Here is a 20,985-nt window from a genome sequence, read left to right on the forward strand (position 1 = left end):
TTAAGGATGTTCGTTTAGAGTGGTGCTATTACCTCACTGTACCAAGTTTCTTAGAGACTGAGTGAGTCAGCTTGATGGTGAATCTATATCTCACTTGAAAGGGAAAGAATATAAATTTTATAAAAGGCTTGTATATGTGCTCTTTTGGTAATATGCCTTTTTTAAATCTTTTTTGTTGTTGTTGTTGATTAGCCCTGAGCTAACATCTGCTGCCAGTCCTCCTCTTTTTGCTGAAGAAGATTGGCCCTGAGCTAACATCCGTGCCCATCTTCCTCTCTTCCTCTATGTTATGTATGGGACGCCTGCCACAGCATGGCTTGATAAGCGGTGTGTAGGTCCACACCCGAGATCTGAACCAGTGAACCCTGGACCACTGAAGTGGAACATGCGAACTTAATCACTGCACCACTAGGCTGGCCCCCCTGTTTTTTATCTTTAACGTGATAAACAAATATTGAGAATTTTGATTCTTCACAACCAGTCAGTGCATTTTGTATTGGGCCTATAAGACAAAATTTCGCAGAGATGGTTGCTGGATATTACCTGTTTTATTGCCAACCTTAGAGACCTTATAGCAGATATGGTCCTTAATCTTGTTGTACTCATGAGCTTGTAGCTGTCCTTTATAGTTCCCAATCTAAATGTTTATGGCATAATTACTTATATACATTACATAGTGTTTAGTGAAAATCTGGTTTATTACCTCAGAAAAATCTGTGAAGAAATTTTCCATTAGTTGGAACATGATAATGGTTTAAAAAAAATTATGTAAACCTTTTTACAGTTAAGTAGACAATGTTTTTAAAGATGGAAAAAATGTATCAAAATATCTAACATGTACCTTAGTTTTAGAAAAATTGCCAAATGTGAGAGTGTGCAAAATACTGTGGACTTGCCTCGTCACCTGCACGTACTTTCAGCCTTACTCATTCTGTCGATGTTGACAGCTTGCTCTTTCTGCTTTAGGAGGATGTTCTTGAGTAGACTTTATATTGTTTGAAAGGCCTTGTTAAAAAACGGTTAAATAAAGAGAACACACTAACAGAAGAACATGTCCAACCCCTCGTAAAAAAGCAAACTTGAAAACTTGAGAGCAGCATATATGAAAAGCATAGTTGTCTAAAGCTCCTTTATGAATGTGTTTGGCATTTACTCTAGATCATTTTCATAGCTTTTTCAAGGAAATGTGACACTAAATGTTAAATAGTCTTTCACTTTAAAGCAGGATCATCAAGCTTAGACTGAATTCTGACTATATGTTCAGTTTCTGATTTGTAGACGTGGCACTTTTTTTTTTTATATAAACGCACTATTGTATTTCCTTTTAGACATCTTTCTTATGGAAAAGAAGACAGGAGACAAATCAACCTGTACCTAGTGAAAAGGATAATAATAGCTAACATTTATTGAATACTTATTATGTGGCAGGCACTATTCTAAGGGCTTTTTACTTCTGCTAATTTACTTAATTTTTCCAACAACCCTGTGAGATACAGATACACTTTATAATCTCACTTAATGGACTAGGAAACTGAGGCACAGATAAGTCACTTACCCAATGTCACATAGGTCATAGATAGCACAACTGAGATTGAAACCCTGGCAGTTTTACTCTACAGTCAACTATGCTGAATTGTCACTTAAAGAAGACGCTTATGTAATTATTTAGGTTTTGGCTTCAGTTGTTGTAAATGTGGCCTTCTTCCATTGGGTAGGAATTTGGTCTCCATTATCAAGGTCTCTGTAAAAGTGATGCAATGTGTATGGTCTATGATGGATCCTTCTCTCCTTCCACTCTACCCTTAGAATCTATGATAGTTCTAACTGCTTGGAAGAGAAAAGAATGACCTGTGAAAAACACTATTACATGGGTTCTAGTTGCTTAGTTAATTGCTTCATAACCCACTGGGGGCTTAAAGCTTGGCAAGAGAGACATGCATTTACTCGTGTAGAATTCTTTGTTTAGGAATCTAAAATTACCTGTAATGAACTGCATTAATTTACTTCTACTCTGAACATTCTCTTTTTGCCTAGCATGTTTCGCCAAGGGATGCATGACTTGAAAGTCTGGCCTAATGTAGAAGCAGATGGATCAGAACCCACAAAAACTCCTGGCAGGACAAGCAGTACTGTCTCAGAAGATCAGATGAGCCGCCTTGCCAAGGTAAAAAAGAGACTATTGGAACAGGCGGAACGCTCTGAGTGATGTCTGTTATAGTATAGAATGACATTATAAATTCTGTCAGATTATTTTTTTATTTAAATTTAATTTTTTAATAATAGTTTTATTGAATATGATTCATATACAGTCACACGCTGCATAACGATGTTTTGGTCAACAACAGACCGCATATGTGACTGTGGTCCCATAAGGTCAGTACCGTCTAGCCAAGGTCTGTAGTAGGCTACAGCATCTAGGTTTGTGTTAGTCCGTGCTATGATGTTCACACAAAGACGAAATTGCCAAATGATGCGTTTCTCAGAACATATCCCCGTCGTTAAGCAACGTGTGGCTGTGCCATAAAGTTCACCTTTGGAAAGTGTACAGTTTAGTGGGTTTTAGTGAATTCACAGAGTTATGCAGTCATCACCGCTATTTAGTTTTAGAACATTTTCATAAAATACTCCTGTATACCCGTTAGTAGTCACTCCCCACTGCCTCCTCCCTCCAGCCCCTGGTAGCCACTAATCTACTTTCTCTGTGGATTTGCCTGTTCTGTACGTTTCATAGCTGTAGCCTTTTGTCTCTGGAATTCTGTCAGATTTTAAATTCTGGATGTTTTGGTGATATTTTCAAGATGACCACCTGCCTTTTTTTTATTGACATAGATAGAACAGTTACATGCTAGAGATTTTTAGGTTGTTTAGAAGTGAAAATTTTTTATACTATTAGCTAGTCTAAATTGCCCTCACTTCACACCCCTCCCCCCTGTTTTTGTAAGCAGACTGAGTTATTACCTTTTTCTTTCAAAATTATTTTAATGAAGTGTTTTCATTTAAAAATACAAAAACAGCTCAACTCTGTACTTAAATCACAACAATATAGCTTATTTTGTGAATACCAATTCACAAAGCACTATGCTAGATACTGTTTAAAGATCCTTTTACAATTCTTTTATTAAGAAACTTCTTTTACTTCTTACATGTAAGTTTCCTTTGCAATCTTGTTAGTATGGTTGACTCTTTAATGTCTGGAGAAAGTTTTGTTTCCAACTATTTTTCAGCTTATCTCAAGCTACATATGGAAAAAATCTTAATTATAAGGAATAAGTACTTGTGCTGGCTAGGCTTTCTGTTTCAATGTAAAATTTTTGTTGTCAAGTTCATTGTATGTGATTTTGTATTACTCTTTTATGGAAAAATGTCATAGCTACCTAATAAACTTTTAAACCAAATTACTATTGTTAGCTTTCCTCTCCATAGTTAAATAAATAAAATTTAATTTTCATTTCAGCTACACATTCTGAGGTTTTGTTTATATTATTACACGGAGTATAGGAAAGTTCTCAAGCTTTTCATATGTCTAGCTTCTCTTTAAGTGTTTCTCTTAGTGATGAATTTTCATTTAATTTGTTCTCTGTGACTTTTATAAACCTTGAATATTAACAGAAATTTTATCAGAATCAGCTCATTTGTAGCCTATGGGTCACTATAATGTGAAAAAGGTTAAAACTCAAGCATAAGAAGATATGTTGACAAAGCAAAAGATTTACATGGTTTTTGAGAACCAATATTATGACTCACATTATGGGTAAAACTCCAGATTTGAAGGAGAATGGGCACAGTCAAGAAATATAAAACTGTGTAGTTGACAATTTATCCACTTTGTTGCTCTCTTAAGCAGACTATTTAGGCATCTGTTCACATGTTCCTAATGTTTTTTCCCAATTATTATTATTACTGTTATTATTTTTTTAATTTTTTTTTTTTTTTTTTTGCTGGGGAAGATTTGCCCTGAGCTAACATCTGTGCCAGTCTTCCTCTATTTTGTATGTGGGTTGCTGCTGCAGCATGGTTGATGAGTGGTGTATATCTCTGCCTGGGAACTGAACGCACAAACCCGGCTGCTCAAGTAGAGCACACTGAACCCAACCACTATACCACTGGGCTGGCCTGTCAATTATTTTTTATGGAAGGTTCATAAATAATTTTTATAGGGGCTGGCCCAGTGGCACAGCAGTTAAGTTCACATGTCCCACTTCAGCAGCCCGGGGTTCACTGGTTTGGATCCTGGGTGCGGACCTGTGCACTGCTTGTCAAGCTATGCCATGGCAGGTGTCTCACATATAAAGTAGAGGAAAATAGGCACAGATGTTAGCTCGGGCTCAGTCTTCCTCAGCACAAAGAGGAGGATTGGCAGTAGATGTTAGCTCAGGGCTAACCTTCCTCAAAAATAAATAAATAAATTTTTATAACAACTGACTGACATTTTTCAAACAGCAGTATATGTGTCTTTGGAATTTGTTTCAACTGGACTTCTGGCTTTTAATGTAGCGTGATGGTACAGTATACATTTCTTAATTTTATCTTTTCAATTTTATGGTAGGAAAAAAGATGTGCCTTGATAATGATCAAGTTTTTAATGATTGAAACAGTAACCCCTTAAAGAGTTATATGGTTCATATTTATTCTTTTACTTGTCAGAGGTCGTGAGCAACTCTAGGAACAATGACTAAGCATGTGCAGAGTTGGGAAGGAGCGTTCTTAGCATTTTTGTTCATCGGGAACAGTCATCATCAACAGTCTGAATTCTTTATATTGGAGAGTATGACAGGTTGAGTCCTACTTTTTCAAGAGCTAGGTATTAAAGTTTAAATGCTGTCTTTATTGCCTAGAGTGGTTACCAGTTTTCAAGTAAGTCTTTGTGCACTGGTTTCTAAATCTTTAAAGCGGGAATAAAGATTAATGAGACTAAGCATCTTACAGTCTTTCTGAAGCTAGTTGGAGATGAGCTTGTTTCAAAATTCTTTGCCCCTAATAGAATTGTGCTTTTTGCAGCTGAGTGGAGAGGAGACTTCAGAGCTTGCTATGCTGTGACAGCTTGCATTAGTCTCATGTTCCCAAGAGACTATATAGAAACCATCAAAAGCAGTAATTACTTTTCTTAAGGGGAACATGCATCATGTTTGAAGCATTGTTGAAGGAACTGCTCCCTCTTTGAAGGAAGCTCTTTTTATCTCTTGGCACTGGGGGCTAATATGTTTCATTCTTTTCTGTTGGTCATGGTGGTTGAGGTTTCAGAACCTGTAACATCCCTGCTGCTGTTGAAGAAGAATGTGCTTTTAACATTATGTCTTAGGTTTGATGCAATTGGAAGCTTGGGCGCTGGGAAGCACTCTACAGTGAGAAAAGAGAGCACTGTAGTATGAGTCAGATTTCGCCATCCTACTGACTCAGGGAAAATAATTGCTAAGGCTGTAAAATTAAAAGTTTAGAATGGATGATTTCTGAAGTCCAATTTGGCTGTTTATATTCTGTGATTCTAAAAGTACTGAAATAGAAATAATTGGGATTATTTGTCTACCTGGATTTTCTAGTTATCACTATAGAAATATATTTTTAGAGATAATGTACTGTATATCTCGTATAGTAGAGAATAAACAGGTGGTCATCAATTTGCAATTGTGAACGTGTTGTGTTCATGTTATTCCTTTTCCTGTGCTGCGTGTGCTGAGAGTAAAGCGTTATTCAGGGCCTGCCTGATGTGTTCTTAGGTGTTCTTTATGTTGTTGTTGTTTGATTAGTGCCTGCTTCTTTACTTAAACTTTTCAGACTGACTTCCTGGAAACTCTTTGTTTCCCCACACCATGGTGTTGCCCTTGCCTTTTACCAGAGAAAGTGTGCTTTGGTATTTATTGTGGTCTTGACTTCTTAAGTGACTGGAGAGAGTATACTTTGATATTTGTTGTGTTCTTAAGATTATACTTTGATATTTGTTTTGTTCTTAAAATTGTGCCACGACAGCTCTCTTTCTTCCTCCTTCCCTCTCATTTCTCCTCCTCCTCTGATTTTTTTGGTTCCACATGGAAAAGTTTGTTCAGTTAGATTGTCGTTCTCTTCCTCAAAACATTTTAAAATTGTTTTTGGTACAATATGCTTTTAAAAACTGGAAAAGAGTGTGTATATTCATGTTTCCATTTTCATACAAAAGGAACAGAAATTTTAAATGTCGCACTTATATTTCTCGCACTACCGTTTTAAGAAAATAAATGAGTATTCAAACAGATGAGGTTTAAGTGGTTAGAACTGAATGGTTTATTTCTTGTTGCGCTTTGATTTTCTAGCTAATGAATTTACTATGATTGTTTCTAATTGTTGAGAAGGCAGTTGGCCTCAGAGTAAAAAGGTGCTCATAAATCTTAATAATAGTAACACAGAGTTACCATGCATTGTACCCATGAGCCAAAATAAATAGCATAGTGATAATTTTCAAACCGCAACGTAAGAAAGTTTGTTCAGTTCTAGAGCTGCTTCAGTCTTGGCTGCCTGGGGATGATGGGACAGGAAGACTGTAAAATGCAGTGACTATTTAAGTGGCCTGTGGAAAGTGGTGTCAGATAATTATTAAGAAAAGAACCTCAATCTCAAGCTGGACTAAATATTTTTATTCTGACTTACTGCTCAGCTATGAAAGTTGAGTTATAACTGCAGTATGAATAACTGAAGTTTAAAAGCCTGATTTCTAGGTTTAACATTTTTTGAAAGTCAAATCCTTTCGGAGGGATTTTAGTAGAATTAACCTCTCTAACGATTTCACGCATTTTGTGAATGTGCCTAGTTTTTCTTTGAAGAAAAATGAGTGTGAGAAAAGGAAACAAAACTGAATAGTTTTCAGTTTAGTTCTTATTTTTTATAACTTCGATTTCTTAGGCTTAGTAAGGAACAGGAAGAAACGAATGTATTAAAATATATTCTTTCCCCCCCATCTTCCTCATTGTCTTCTCTTTCCCATATCGAAGCTTCCCTAATTAATTTTTACTCATATAGTATCTTTCTGTTTGAATTGATTTGTGACAATAATCAAAGGCCAGGCTTCTGGGGCATTTATTACACTTTCATTAGCCGTGACCCAGCCTTTTAATGATTGTGAGCCTTCCTTGAGCAAATTTGCCCGTTGTTCCCATCTGCTCCGTTTCTCAGCTTGTCATATTGTAAGAGTTTTATGACCAAGATGCATATCCACCTGGGGTTGGAGATGTGACTACCAAGCTTTACTGTTTGATTTATATTTGAATCCGTGTCTTTAGACATGAAAGGTGAGTGCAAAAGCATGCTCTTCCACTGTCTCCTTTTCATTTTAGCAGCTCTGCTTGATGCCTTCGGAATGTGCTTTAGTTTCTGTCAATTTGATTAAGAGGAGGCAAAGAGAAAGTAACGACTAGATGAAAAATGCCTTTTTGCTCTGTGTGACACAGATAGGTTGGGGAATGTTGAGCAGAGTGTATGGGTGAGCATTTGCTACAGTGAAGTTGTGGTAAGATGTGGTGATGTTTCAGGCTGACCCTTGGGTTGCCTGCGTGGGGTCACTCTGGGTCCAGGGTCCAGACCTCAGGTTTACAGCAGTAGGAACTGGATTTTTTTAGTTCATCCAGGAATGATTACTATGTTGAGACTAGGTTCATGCCAATCAATTCAAAGTGTTATTTACAGTCTAGAGCTGTACTGTGTAAGATAATAGCAATAATTCACATGTGGCACTTTGTTAATTAAAATTAAATAAAATTAAAAATTCAGGTGCTCTGTTACCATAATTACATTTCAGGTGCTTAATAGCCCCATGTGGCTAGCAGCTACCTATTGGACAGTGCAGATAGGGAATATTTCCATTATTGCTGTAAGTTCTGTTGGACAGTACTGGTTTAGAGTGCCAATTTTCTAATTTGTAATGGGTGAGTAACCATATTATTATCTTTCTGGTAACTGTATTACTTGTGTCTGCTACCCAGGACACCATTTTTCAAGGCACCTTGGAAATTAAATTAGTCTTCAGGAGATTGTTGATTTCTTAGTGAGCCATGAAGAAACTAGCCTGAAGGAGCTAATATGAGGAGCTAGAAAGTTTGGTGAGCTATTTCTCGCAGTTTGGGGAGATCTTAAAAGGACTTTCTCTCTTGACATTATCTTTCTAGTTGCAGGATTACTTGAATATACTGGCCACACTGCATCTTTTGCATAAACATTGACAAGTGATCATGGTCACAAAATAATCCTTTAAATTGAAGTTAAGATAACAAGAAATTTTTTTGTCATATAATTTCGTGAAGTGGGATTGAGGCTATTTTAAATTATGTTATAGTACTTTTTGACCTGCTGAAACATTTTGCCTTGAAAGAAAATATTTTGCAGTGAACGCATTGCATTGAATGGGTACTTGTTTTGAGGCATTGATTAGAGGAGCTCACCGAGATTTTTATTTTACGTATGTGAACAAGTCCTCTTTATGTCTACCACCATCACCTGCTGTGTCAAAGGCACACTTGTAAATGTTGGAGACACAAAAAGTGTATTACGAGGTTGATGTTGTCATTATTATTAGTGCCATTATGAGTAATAATAGTAGTAACTATAATGATAATCACTATGTATGTATAAAGTGCTTTAATATCTATAAAACCCTTTAGCATAGATTGAGAACTAAAATGGAGAAGTGGTTAAAATCAGGGTTTTGGAGATTTTTTAATTCAGATTCCAGTTGTGTCTTTTCTTTAGTTGTGATCTTGGATTATCTACTTAATCTTTACTAAGCAATGAAATCCTCATCTGTAAAATAGGAATAATATGTAGTTACATCTACTTTTTTGAGTTATTGTAAAGACTAAATATAAATGAGATACAAGATTTAAAGGATTTAGCATATTGTCCAGCAATACTGAGCACTAATAAATGTTAGCTGTTGTTGTTAATTTATCTTATTTGCTTTTGTTTGATTCTACAAGTGTAATGATTGGACTTGTAATATACATTGTTTTTAAACTCATGAAAAGATGGAAGCTCAGAGAAGTTAGGTGATTTATTTAAGGTTTCATGTTTAGTAAGTTGTAGAACCATGAGGTAAAATCAAGTCTTTAACTTCTTTGTAAATGTCTTTCCAAATTTAAGTATCAGTGACGTGTTTAAGATTTAAGAATTGTGAAGTATTTGTTTGCATGGACATTATGTTCTTCTTATCAAGAGGATTAAAATTGAAAATTGAAGAGGCAGAGGGAGTATGAAACCATTGTAGGGGAGCAGAATTTGCTACCCCAAAATGTGTTTCTTTGGCTTGATTATTTTTAGGAATAAGAGACTCAGGAAGAAACTTTTGACCTTCCTCCTAAAAGAATTTTAGAAGGTCTGTTCTAGGAAGGAGCCATCACCATAGATAACTGGCATAATATAAACTAGGTGTGGTAGACAGGGAGGAACATAGCAAGGCCCATTTGATCAAAGTCCTCTGCATGTCCCATTGTCTCTGCAAGGCATGGCAAACAATTGTTTACCAAACATTTACTTTTCCATCTCCATGTGAATTGCCTTCTTCTCCTTTGAAGTCCCAAACCACTACCCCCAACATCTTCTTTTGTCTTTGGCTGAAGATGGTATTTAAGGGGGTAGCTTCAGCCAGTGTGCTGAGTTACTCAGTTTTCTTGGGTTTCTCCCATTTATACATGTTATTAAACTTATTTAACTTTTCTCCTGTTATTCTTTCACATATTAATTCAATTCTTAGACTAGCCAGAAAAACCTAGAAGGGTAGAGGAAAATTTCTTCCACCCCTACATGGTATATGTACCTGCAGGTCCTCAAGTGGTGCATAAAAGATGAGGCCTAGTAACTCAGTAAATAGGGACTTGCCTGTGGTGACTGAGTGCCCATTACATATTTGTGCTCTGAAGGAACTGGAGTTATAAACAATACTTACGGCTCCAGTTGTTACCAATGCATAAATTAAAAGCAAAAAAACCAAAAAACAGCCACTCTTAAGATTTCTTTCACCCACAGACCTCAAAGGACTAAGGTTTCAGAGGAATGGAAACATAACTGTGAACTGGATATGTGTTGTTCAAAGAAACAATATGATAGGAACTTCAGGGTACAGACACATGAGAGAACCCTCTACTAAGGATAAAAGACAAAGAACAAATGCTGATACAATTGTGGAAACGTTTTAGAACCATGGAGAGGAAGTAGCTGATACTTTTTGTGTGATCACAAAAAAATGATGCAGTTTGAAAGTTAGTAGTGGTAATGAAGTATCATTTATTTAGCCCAAGGTTTTGTCAAATTATTGCTTGATCACAAGATGGTTTTTCAGAAGGTTAAGGAAAAAAGACATGGCTACTCCAGGACTAATTATAACCAATGTGAAGGAACCAGTTGGTGAAAGGGGAATAACAGGAACTTTGGAAAAATCTAAAGAGGTCACATTATATTTTGGGATAGCAGTTATGGTCAAGGAGTGGAATAATTGACCAAGTGAGAGGTTAGTCTTTGGACTCTAAGAAAACAGTTTTCAACAAGTTTGGAGAAAGGCAAGATATTCTGTTAATTTGAGAATGTAAAAGAGAAGATAATCCAAGAGAAACAGTGATTCTCAAGAGGTGATTTGAGTTGAACATGAGAAGGGCTTGTGACAAGAATTGTCTTACATTTGGAAGGAAAAATCCCTCGGGATAACAGAATATTTGTATTTTTCCTTTTGTTTTGAAGGTCCTAAAAGCACATTGAAGAAGAAGGTCTATGTTAGACAACCTAATTGAGTTAGTTGAGTTTTATCTTCTTTATCAAAGTGCTCTTCAGCCTAGTGGAGCTAACCAGATAATTTGGTTAAGTGGTAATTGAAGCTCAAGAATGGTGAGAAGAGGTAGTAGGAAGGCACACACTGACTATAGAGTTATTCACTTTTCCCTGTCCTGGTGCATTACATTTTTAAAATTATGTATGTATGTATTTAAATTTTTTATTTTTATTGTATAACAATCTAGAAAAGTATGCAGAATAATGTAGTAGGCGTCGTGTTCACTGTCAAGATTGAATCTTTTTATTTTTAAGATTCTATTTTTCCTTTTTCTCCCAAAGCCTCCCGTTACATAGTTGTGTCTTTTTAGTTGTGGGTCCTTCTACTTGTGGCATGTGGGATGCTCCCTCAGCATGGCTTGATGAGCGGTGCCATGTCCGCGCCCAGGATTTGAACCGGGGAAACCCTGGGGCGCCAAAGCAGAATGCGTGAACTTAACCACTTGACCATGGGGCCAGCCCCTCAAGATAGAATTTATGTTAACATTTTGCCTTGTTTCACATCTTTTTGAAAAAAGATTTTAAAAAGATAGCCGATTTTTGTAAAGACTTCCCTCATTCTTTCATTTCATAATTTACTTTTTTAAACTCACTGCCGTTTTTGAGATTGATCTCTGTTAATCTATATAGCTCAAGTGCTTTCATTTAAACTGTTGTATAGTATTCCACTCTATGAGTAAATCAATTTATTTATTCTCCCAATAACTTCAGCTTTTTATATTGTTAACAGAGCTGAAGTGAATATCTTTGTGTACTTCTTTTTATGCCCCTTTTTGAGTTTCTTTAGTGTAGAAATCTAGGAGTGAAATTGGATTTCTAAGATGAAGATCTATACATTTTCTATTTGGTTTATTTCTAAATTTCGTGTGGTTTTTGTTGCTGTTGGAAATATCTTCTAAAGATTATACTTTTTGATTGGGAAAAAGGGAATAATTAGGAATTTTGGAATAATATTAATTTCTGTTTATTAATGTTGTATCCAGCAACATTTCTGAACTCATTTCTAATAGTTGGTCTTAAAGTTCTTTTGGCTTTGTATCTGATCATCTGTAAATAATTATTATTTCTTTTTCTTTTGTTTTTTTCAGTAGTGCCGAGATTGAGAAACCCTGGCTTAGATAGAATTTTATTTTATTTTTTAGGGGAGGGAGATTAGCCCTGAGCTAACATCCACTGCCAATCCTCCTCTTTTTTGCTGAGGAAGATTGGCCCTGAGCTAACATCTGTGCCCATCTTCCTCTATTATTTTTTTAATTAAGATTATGATAGATCACAACCTCGTGACGTTTCAGTTTTACATTATTGTTAGCCATGTTGTGGGTACACCACTTCACCCTTTGTGCCCTCCCCCCACCTCCCCCATTTTCCCTGGTAACCACCGATAAGTTCTCCTTGTCTATATGTTAACTTCCACCTATGAGTGGAGTCATATAGAGTTCGTCTTTCTCTGTCTGGCTTATTTCGCTTAACATAATACCCTCAAGGTCCATCCATGTTGATGCGAATGGGACGATGTTGTCTTTTTCTATGGCTGAGTAGTATTCCATTGTGTATATATACCATATCTTCTTTATCCAGTCATCAGTTGCTGGGCACTTAGGTTGGTTCCACGTCTTGGCTATTGTAAATAATGCTGCGATGAACATAGGGGTGCAAGGAACTCTTGGAATTGCTGATTTCAGGTTCTTAGGATAGATACCCAGTAGTGGGATGGCTGGGTCATAAGGTATTTCAATTTTTAACTTTTTGAGAAATCTCCATACTGTTTTCCATAGTGGCTGTACCAGTTTGCATTCCCACCAACAGTGTATGAGGGTTCCTTTTTCTCCACAACCTCTCCAACATTTGTCACTCTTGGTTTTGGATGTTTTTGCCAATCTAACAGGTGTAAGGTGATATCTTAGTGTAGTTTTGATTTGCATTTCCCTAATGATTAGTGATGATGAGCATCTTTTCATGTGTCTATTGGCCATCCTTATATCTTCTTTGGAGAAATGTCTGTTCATGTCCTCTGCCCATTTTTTGATCGGGTTGTTTGTTTTTTTGTTGTTGAGCTGTGTGAGTTCTTTATATATTATGGAGATTAACCCTTTGTTGGATAAGTAGCTTGTAAATATTTTTTCCCAATTAGTGGGCTGTTTTTTTGTTTCAATCCTGTTTTTCCTTGCCTTGAAGAAGCTCTTTAGTCTGATGAAGTCCCATTTGTTTATTCTTTCTATTGTTTCCCTCATCTGAGGAGTTATGGTGTCCGTAAAGATTCTTTTGAAACTGTTGTCAAAGAGTGTACTGCCTATATTCTCTTTTAGAAGACTTATTGTTTCAGGCCTAATCTTTAGGTCTTTGATCCATTTTGAGTTTATTTTTGTGAAGGGTGAAAAAGAATGGTCAATTTTCAATCTTTTACATGTGGCTGTCCAGTTTTCCCAGCACCATGAGTTAAAGAGACTTTCTTTTCTCCGTCGTAGGCCCTCAGCTCCTTTGTCGAAGATTAGCTGTCCATAGATGTGTGGTTTTATTTGTGGGCTTTCGATTCTGTTCCATTGATCTGTGCACCTGCTTTTGTACCAGTACCATGCTGTTTTGATCACTGTAGCTTTGTAGTATGTTTTGAAATCAGGGATTGTGATGCCTCCGGCTTTGTTTTTCTTACTCAGGATTGCTTTAGCAATTTGCAGTCTTTTGTTGCCCCATATGAATTTTAGGATTCTTTGTTCAATTTCTGTAAAGAATGTCATTGGGATTCTGATTGGGATAGCATTGAATCTGTAGATTGCTTTAGGTAGTATGGACATTTTAACTATGTTTATTCTTCCAATCCATGTGCATGCAATGTCTTTCCATCTCTTTATGTTGTCATCAATTTCTTTCAAGAAAGTCTTGTAGTTTTCATTGTATAAATCTTTCACTTCCTTGGTTAAATTTATCCCAAGGTATTTTATTCTTTTCGTTGCGATTGTGAATGGGATTTGAGTTCTTGAGTTCTTTTTCTGTTAGTTTATTGTTGGTGTATAAAAATGCTACTGATTTATGTATGTTGATTTTATATCCTGCAACTTTGCTGTAGCTGTTGATTGTTTCTAATAGTTTTCCTATGGATTCTTTGGGGTTTTCTATATATAAGATCATGTCGTCTGCAAACAGCAAGAGTTTTACTTCTTCATTGCCTATTTGGATTCCTTTTATTTCTTTTTCCTGCTGAATTGCTCTGGCCAACACCTCCAGTCCTATGTTGAATAGGAGTGGTGAAGGTGGGCACCCTTGTCTTGTTCCTGTTCTCAGAGGGATGGCTTTCAGTTTTTGTCCTTTGAGTATGATGTTGGCCGTGGGTTTGTCATATATGGCCTTTATTATGTTGAGGTACTTTCCTTCTATACCCATTTTATTGAGGGTTTTTATCATAAATGGATGTTGGATCTTGTTGAATGCTTTCTCTGCATCTATTGAGATGATCATGTGGTTTTTGTTTTTCATTTTGTTCATGTAGTGTATCACGTTGATTGACTTGCGGATGTTGAACCATCCCTGTGTCCCTGGTATAAATCCCACTTGATCCTGGTGTATAATCTTTTTGATGTATTGCTGTATTCGGTTTGCCAGAATTTTGTTGAGGATTTTTGCATCTATGTTCATCAGTGAGATCGGCCTGTAGTTCTCCTTCTTTGTGTTGTCCTTGTCAGGTTTGGGGATCAGAGTGATGTTGGCTTCATAGAATGTGTTAGGGAGTGCTCCGTCTTCCTCTATTTTCTGGAATAGTTTGAGAAGGATAGGTATTAAATCTCCTTTGAATGTTTGGTAGAATTCTTCAGAGAAGCCGTCTGGCCCTGGACTCTTATTTTTGGGGAGGTTTTTGATTACTGTTTCTATTTCTTTACTTGTGATTGGTCTATTCAGATTCTCTATTTCTTCCTGATTCAGTTTGGGGAGGTTGTAAGAGTCTAGGAATTTGTACGTTTCTTCTAGGTTGTTCAATTTGTTGCCATATAGTTTTTCATAGTATTCTCTTATGATCGCTTGTATTTCTTTGGTATCTGTTGTGATTTCTCCTCTCATTCCTAATTTTATTTATTTGAGATTTCTCTCTTCTTTTCTTAGGGAGTCTGGCTAAGGGTTTGTCGATTTTGTTAATTTTTTCGAAGAACCAACTCTTTGTTTCCTTCATCCTTTCTACTGTGTTTTTTGTTTCAATAGTGTTTATTTCTGCTCTAATTTTTATTATTTCTCTCCTTCTACTGACTTTGGGCTTTGCTTGTTCTTCTTTTTCTAATTCTGTTAGGTGTCATTTGAGGTTGCTTATGTGAGATTTTTCTTGTATATTGAGGTGAGCCTGTATTGCAATGAATTTCCCTCTTAGGACTGCTTTTGCTGCGTCCCAAATGAGTTTGTATGGCGTGTTTTCATTTTCCTTTGTCTCCAGATAATATTTGATTTCTTATTTAATTTCTTGAATAATGCATTGTTTGTTCAGTAGCGTGTTGTTTAGTCTCCACATGTTTTGCACTTTTCTCTGCTTTATTCTTGTAGTTGATTTCTAGTTTCGTAGCATTAAGATCAGAAAAGATGCTTGATATTATTTCAACTCTCTTGTATTTATTGATGTTTGCTTTGTTTCCCAAGATATGGTCTATCCTTGAGAATGTTCTATGCGTACTTGAGAAGAATGTGTAACCTGCTGTTTTTGGATGAAGTGTTCTATATATATCTATTAAGTCCATCTGGTCTAATTTTTCATTTAATTCTATAATTTCCTTGTTGATTTTCTGTGTGGATGATCTATCCATTGGTGTTAATGGGGTGTTGAGGTCCCCTACGATTATTGTATTGTTGTTGATGTCTCCTTTTAGTTCTGTTAAGAGTTGCTTTACAAATTTTGGTGCTCCTGTGTTGGGTGTGTATATATTTATAACTGTTGTGTCATCTTGGTGGAGCGTCCCTTTTGTCATTATGTATTGTCCCTCTTTGTCTTTCTTTATCTGTTTTGCTTTGAAGTCTTCTTTGTCTGATATTAGTATAGTGACACCTGCTTTCTTTTGTTCATTATTAGCTTGGAGTATTGTCTTCCATCCCTTCACTCTGAGTCTGTGTTTGTCTTTGGGGCTGAGGTGTGTTTCCTGGAGGCAGCATATTGTTGGGTCTTGTTCTTTGATCCATCCTGCCACTGTGTGTCTTTTGATTGGAGAGTTCAATCCATTTACATTTAGAGTGATTATTGAAATGTGGGGGCCTACCGCTGCCATTTTCTCTCTTGTTTTCTGGTTCTCTTGCATTTCCTTTGTTTCTCGTCCCATGGTTTTTGGATTACTAATTCAGGTATGTAAATTTCTGTATTGGGTGTCTTCTTATTTGTAATTTGTGTCTTTATTGTTGTTATTTGTTTAGTGGTTACCATATGGTTAGTATAGAACATCTCATAGATGAGATAGTCCGTTTTCTGATAGCCTCTTATTTCCTTAAATTAAAACTTTCTATCCCTTTTCTCTTCCCCTTCTAGGTTGTTATTGTCAGATTTTTTTCCCCCTTTCTTGTGTTATGAGTTTGTGGTTAAAATGACAGGGTTATATCTATTCTTGGTTTTTCCCTTCCTTTTATCTTTAATGTTTTATTTGACTTTTGCTAACCTGTTCTGATGGAGAGCTGCTACTTTCTGTTATTGTCCTTCTACTTATCTCCTTTGCTCTGGGTTTTGTAACCCCTTTCCTTTTTTTGATTTTTCAGGTATGAGGGTTTTCCTGAGCATTTCTTGAGGAGGAGGTTTTGTGGCAATGAACGCCCTTAATTTTTGTTTATCTGGGAAAGTTTTTATTTCTCCATCGTATTTAAAGGATATTTTCGCTTGGTAGAGTATTCTTAGCTGCAGGTTTTTGTCCTTCAGAGTTTTGAATATATCATTCCACTCTCTTCTAGCCTGTAGAGTTTCTGCTGAGAAATCTGCTGATAGCCTTATGGGGGTTCCTTTTTAGGTTATTTTCTTCTGCCTGGCTGCCCTTAGTATTTTCTCCTTGTCCTTGACTTTTGCTAGCTTCACTACCATATGCCTTGGGGTTGGTCTTCTTGCATTGATAAAGTTTAGAGATCTATTGGCTTCTGTCACATGAAGTTCCATCTCTCTCCCCAGGTTTGGGAAGTTCTCAGCCATTATTTCTTTGAACAGGCTTTCTGCCCCCTTCTCCTTCTCTTCTCCCTCTGGTATACCTATAATCCTTACGTTGCATCTCCTAATTGAGTCAGATAATTCTCGGAGAGTTTCTTCATTTCTTTTTAGACTTAGTTCTCTCTCCTCCTCTGCCTGCAGCATTTCTATATTCCTATCTTCCAAATTGCTAATTCTGTCCTCCATATTATTGGCCCTACTGTTCAGTGTGTCTAGATTTTTCTTAATCTCCTCTATTGTGTTCTTCATTTCCAGTATTTCTGTTTGGTTCTTCTTTATCGTATCAACCTCTTTTGTGACATAGCTCCTGAACTCGTTGAGTTGTCTATCTGAATTCTCTTTTAACTCATTGAGTTTTTTAATGATGGCTATTTTGAAATCATCGTTGTTTAGGTTATATATTTCATTGGCTTTGGGATTGTTTTCTGGGTATTTGTCATTTTCCTTCTGTTCTGGAGATTTAATATATTTTTTCATATTGCTTGATGGTGTAGATTTGTGCCTCCGCATAGAGATAGAGTTTAGTTACTGCTTCCACTTGTTTCTCCTGGTGTGGTGGGGGAACAGCTGTTTATACTGCACCAACCAGGAACCCTATCAGCTGTTGCTAACTGGTCCTGGGCCCCTCCTCGTAGTCACAGTGGTCCTGTGGGGTCCCTCTTCAGCTGTGGGGGCAGTCACAAGGGGGCTTCAGGCTGCTAGTGCCTACTGTTGCAGACCACCTAGACTTGCTCCCTCCTTATGGTCTGCAGTGGTATTATGGGCTTTCCCAGTGGCCAGGGGCAGGATCGCCTATATTTGCAGTTCTGTCACTATCGGCACCCACAAAATCTTACTTGTCCACTATAGGTCACAGCAGAGCTATGGGCATCTTCTGCAGTCTGTGGTTAGCTCACCTAGCTGTGCTACTTTTGTCCCAGGGTCTTCCAGCCTTGTGGTTGCCAGGCAGGGGCTCTCTACTAGTGCTGTGCAGAGGCTCTCACTGAGGCTGCTGTGAGACTGTAGAGTTTCCCCCTCGGCCACGGAGCCGGGCCGCTGGAACTCCACCCACCCCCAGTCCTCTCCTAGGAGATCTCTGGTAGCCCCGTGCCCCGACCGGGCGACAGTCGCAGACCATGAGACCGGCAGCGGTAGCCGGCAGCCTGCTGCCCCGATTGAGATTTTCTCCAAGACCCTCCCAGTGTTCTGAATGCTGTGTGGGGCCTCTCCGCTAATGGTAGGTAGAGGCTTTGCCTGCTGCCAGGACGGATGCCTGAAGTTTCCCCCTGGGCCGTGGATCCGGCCACTGGAACTCCACCCAGCCCCAGTCCTCTCCCAGGAGATCTCTGGTAGCCCCGTGCCCCGACCTGGCGACAGCCACAGACTGTGAGACCAGTGGCGGCAGCTGGTGGGCTGCTGCCCCATTCAGGATTCTCTCCGGGAGCCTCCCGGCATTGTGGATGCTGAGCGGGGCCTCTCCACTAATGGCAAGTAGAGGTTTTCCCTGCCGCCTCTGGTGTGGAACTCTGGAGTTTCCCCCTGGGCTTAGGTGTAATCGCGGGGAGCTTAGGTAGGGTTGTGGTCACCTGTTTCCACAGTCGCTCCTCTGGTGTGCGCACCCTCCTGCCCTTGGTGTGTGGCGATGTTCTGGGGGCGTCTGATGGAAGAAAGCTGCTTGCTGGTACTAGGCTGTTTGGGGGTGGGGGTTGGAGAGTTTTCAACTATCTCCACCTCCTCCCGGGGCGAAGTCCGTCCCCCTTCCGATGTATAGCAGCACGGGTCTCTCAGGCATCCTGAGATGCTATATGGATATCCTTTGTTAAGCGATGAATGTCCAATTAGTTGTAGATTTGAAGGGGGAGAGACAAAGAAGACTACTCACGCCGCCATCTTGGTCCTAACTCTCTAATTATTATTTCTTACTTTGATATATGTGTTGTTTTTGTACTGGCTAGTACAAGAAACTCTGGTATAGTGTCTAATAGAAACAACAATAGAGGCATCCTTGTTTTGTTCCTGACTTTCATGAGAATGCTTCTTACATTTAACCATTTGGTAAGATGTTGGATATTAGTCTTGATCTATGTCTTTTATCAGATTAAGAAAGTCCTCTTTATTTTACCAAAACTTTATATGAATGAATGAGTGTTGCAACTTACCAAAAAATTTTTGGGGTCTTTTTGACCATATTTGTTTTTCTCCTTTAACATGCAGGAAACAGTTAACATAACATGCCTAAGGCTGTTGTCTTTAGAAGGACCTGCTTGCAAGAATGGCCTTTGGCTCATGTTTGGGAACTTGGCTTCTGAAACATTCCATAACTGGTGTAGATGTTTCACTGTGCCTGGGCTGTTTGTACATTGTGATTTACGATGAACACCTGCTTTCTTTCTTGGAGTCTAGAATTTTGGTAGTTGAGAGCGGAGAATGCCTGTGTTAGCAGCTTCCAATAAAACCCTAATCTCTGATTCTACAATGGGCTTTCCTAGGCTGCATTTTTCTTGCTAGAGAAAGAAGCACACTCAAGTGTGTCTCTCCTTGGCTGGGAGGGGATGGCATAGGAAACCTGTATATAGATTTCTCCAGACCCCACCTATGTCTTTTTCCCTTACTGAACCATCTAGCTGTATATTCTTACTGTTGCTATATTAAATCTTAGCGGGGATTACAACTGCCTCTGAGTCCTATGAGCCCATCTGCTGATCTTGGGGACCCGTGCAACACTTAATAGTGTAATGCATTACACTAATAGATATTCTGTGTTAAACTGCTCTTACATTCTTGGGATAAATCCTATTTGGTCATGGTGTATTTTTTTCAATTGCTTGATTCCATTTGCTAATTTTCTGCTGAAGTTTTGCATCTATATTTATTAGTGAGAGTTGCCTATATTTCCTTTTTTTTTTTTTTTAACTTTTCTTCTCTAGTTTTAATATCATGGTCATATTGATCTCAGCAGCTTTTGTAGATCTGACTTATAAAATCACTTGAGTTTGAAAAAGGAGAATGAAGGGGGAAGAATTACTTTACTCACTGTTAAGGCTTACTATATAGCTATAGTAATAAATGATGTCTTGTTCTTTCCTTTGTATTTTGATTCCTTGGTTTGTGTTTTATGTTTTTATACTATTGTTTTATTTGAAATAGTTATGTCATTTCCAGTAGTCATTATCTGAATTTCTGGTGTATGTATTCCAGTTATTATGATTATTGGTTTTAGCCTTCATTGGATTGTAGTTTTTGATTGTAAACTCATCTTTTGCAAGGCTTACCTTCCTAAATTGTTATACCTGTTTTACTGTTACTTCACATTTTTATCTGTTGTGGGAAGATTTTCAGTTTATAGTCGTCTTCTACATTGTTGAAACTTGAAATCAAACCCCACACCATTTGCTTATCTGCTGCTGATATTAGAGGAACCTAGAGAATGGAAGAGATATATTGGAAAAGTAAGATTGGCAAATGTTTTTGTTTTTTGAAATTTTATTTAAGGAATGAGTTTTGTTATAAGCTGGACATTATTTCTTGTTACAAATCCTAGAATAGATTATCAAATTGATGATTTATGTGGATTTTTAAAGTTTTACCCACATAATAACATGTTTTTTAGTTAGATTTTAGAGAAACGAGGAACATGGAATTATCTAAGGAGGTGTTTTGAAAAATAGGGCATCTTTTATTTTATGCTTTTAATATTAATAGAACTATCAAAACTGATGGAGGATTTAAATTGTAATGAGATACGTTATAACTGGATATAAAGACTGGCAGTCGAAACTTCTGATTTATAGCTCTCACAGTGGCTCATTGCATAACCAATTACTTCTGTATTTGTGGATATTTTTCATTGATAAAATGTGGTCACTTGGACTCCATTCTTTTGGTTAAATATAGGAATCATAATAATTCCATTATTATTAATATATTTGAGCTATTCTCACAAGGAAACAACCTTAGAGACCATTTTGTTCATAGCATAGCAAGTTAATTAAGTATACTTTTCTTGGGTTCTGAATACATTGCTACCTTGAAGCAGCTTTGTGAAATAATTTTCATGAATAAACTGACATTCTGGGTAAAAC

The 20,985-nt window shown here is 37.4% G+C and overlaps 1 protein-coding gene across 15 annotated transcripts in view; it reads left to right on the top strand.

Annotated features, from left to right (window-relative positions):
• Positions 1 to 20,985, top strand: part of PIK3C3 (phosphatidylinositol 3-kinase catalytic subunit type 3) — a 152,057-nt gene that overhangs the window by 17,195 nt on the left and 113,877 nt on the right. For all 15 annotated transcript variants that reach the window (XR_011441493.1, XR_011441491.1, XR_011441497.1 and 12 more), the window contains exon 4: positions 2,035 to 2,164. Coding sequence is in view for 6 of the 15 variants with exons in the window: in XM_001497768.7 (XP_001497818.1) it covers positions 2,035 to 2,164 (130 nt within the window). In the remaining 9 variants the exon portion in view is untranslated. The remainder of the gene's footprint in view (positions 1 to 2,034; positions 2,165 to 20,985) is intronic.

The sequence above is a fragment of the Equus caballus genome, chromosome 8 (assembly GCF_041296265.1).
Source record: "Equus caballus isolate H_3958 breed thoroughbred chromosome 8, TB-T2T, whole genome shotgun sequence".
Lineage (NCBI taxonomy): Eukaryota > Metazoa > Chordata > Mammalia > Perissodactyla > Equidae > Equus > Equus caballus.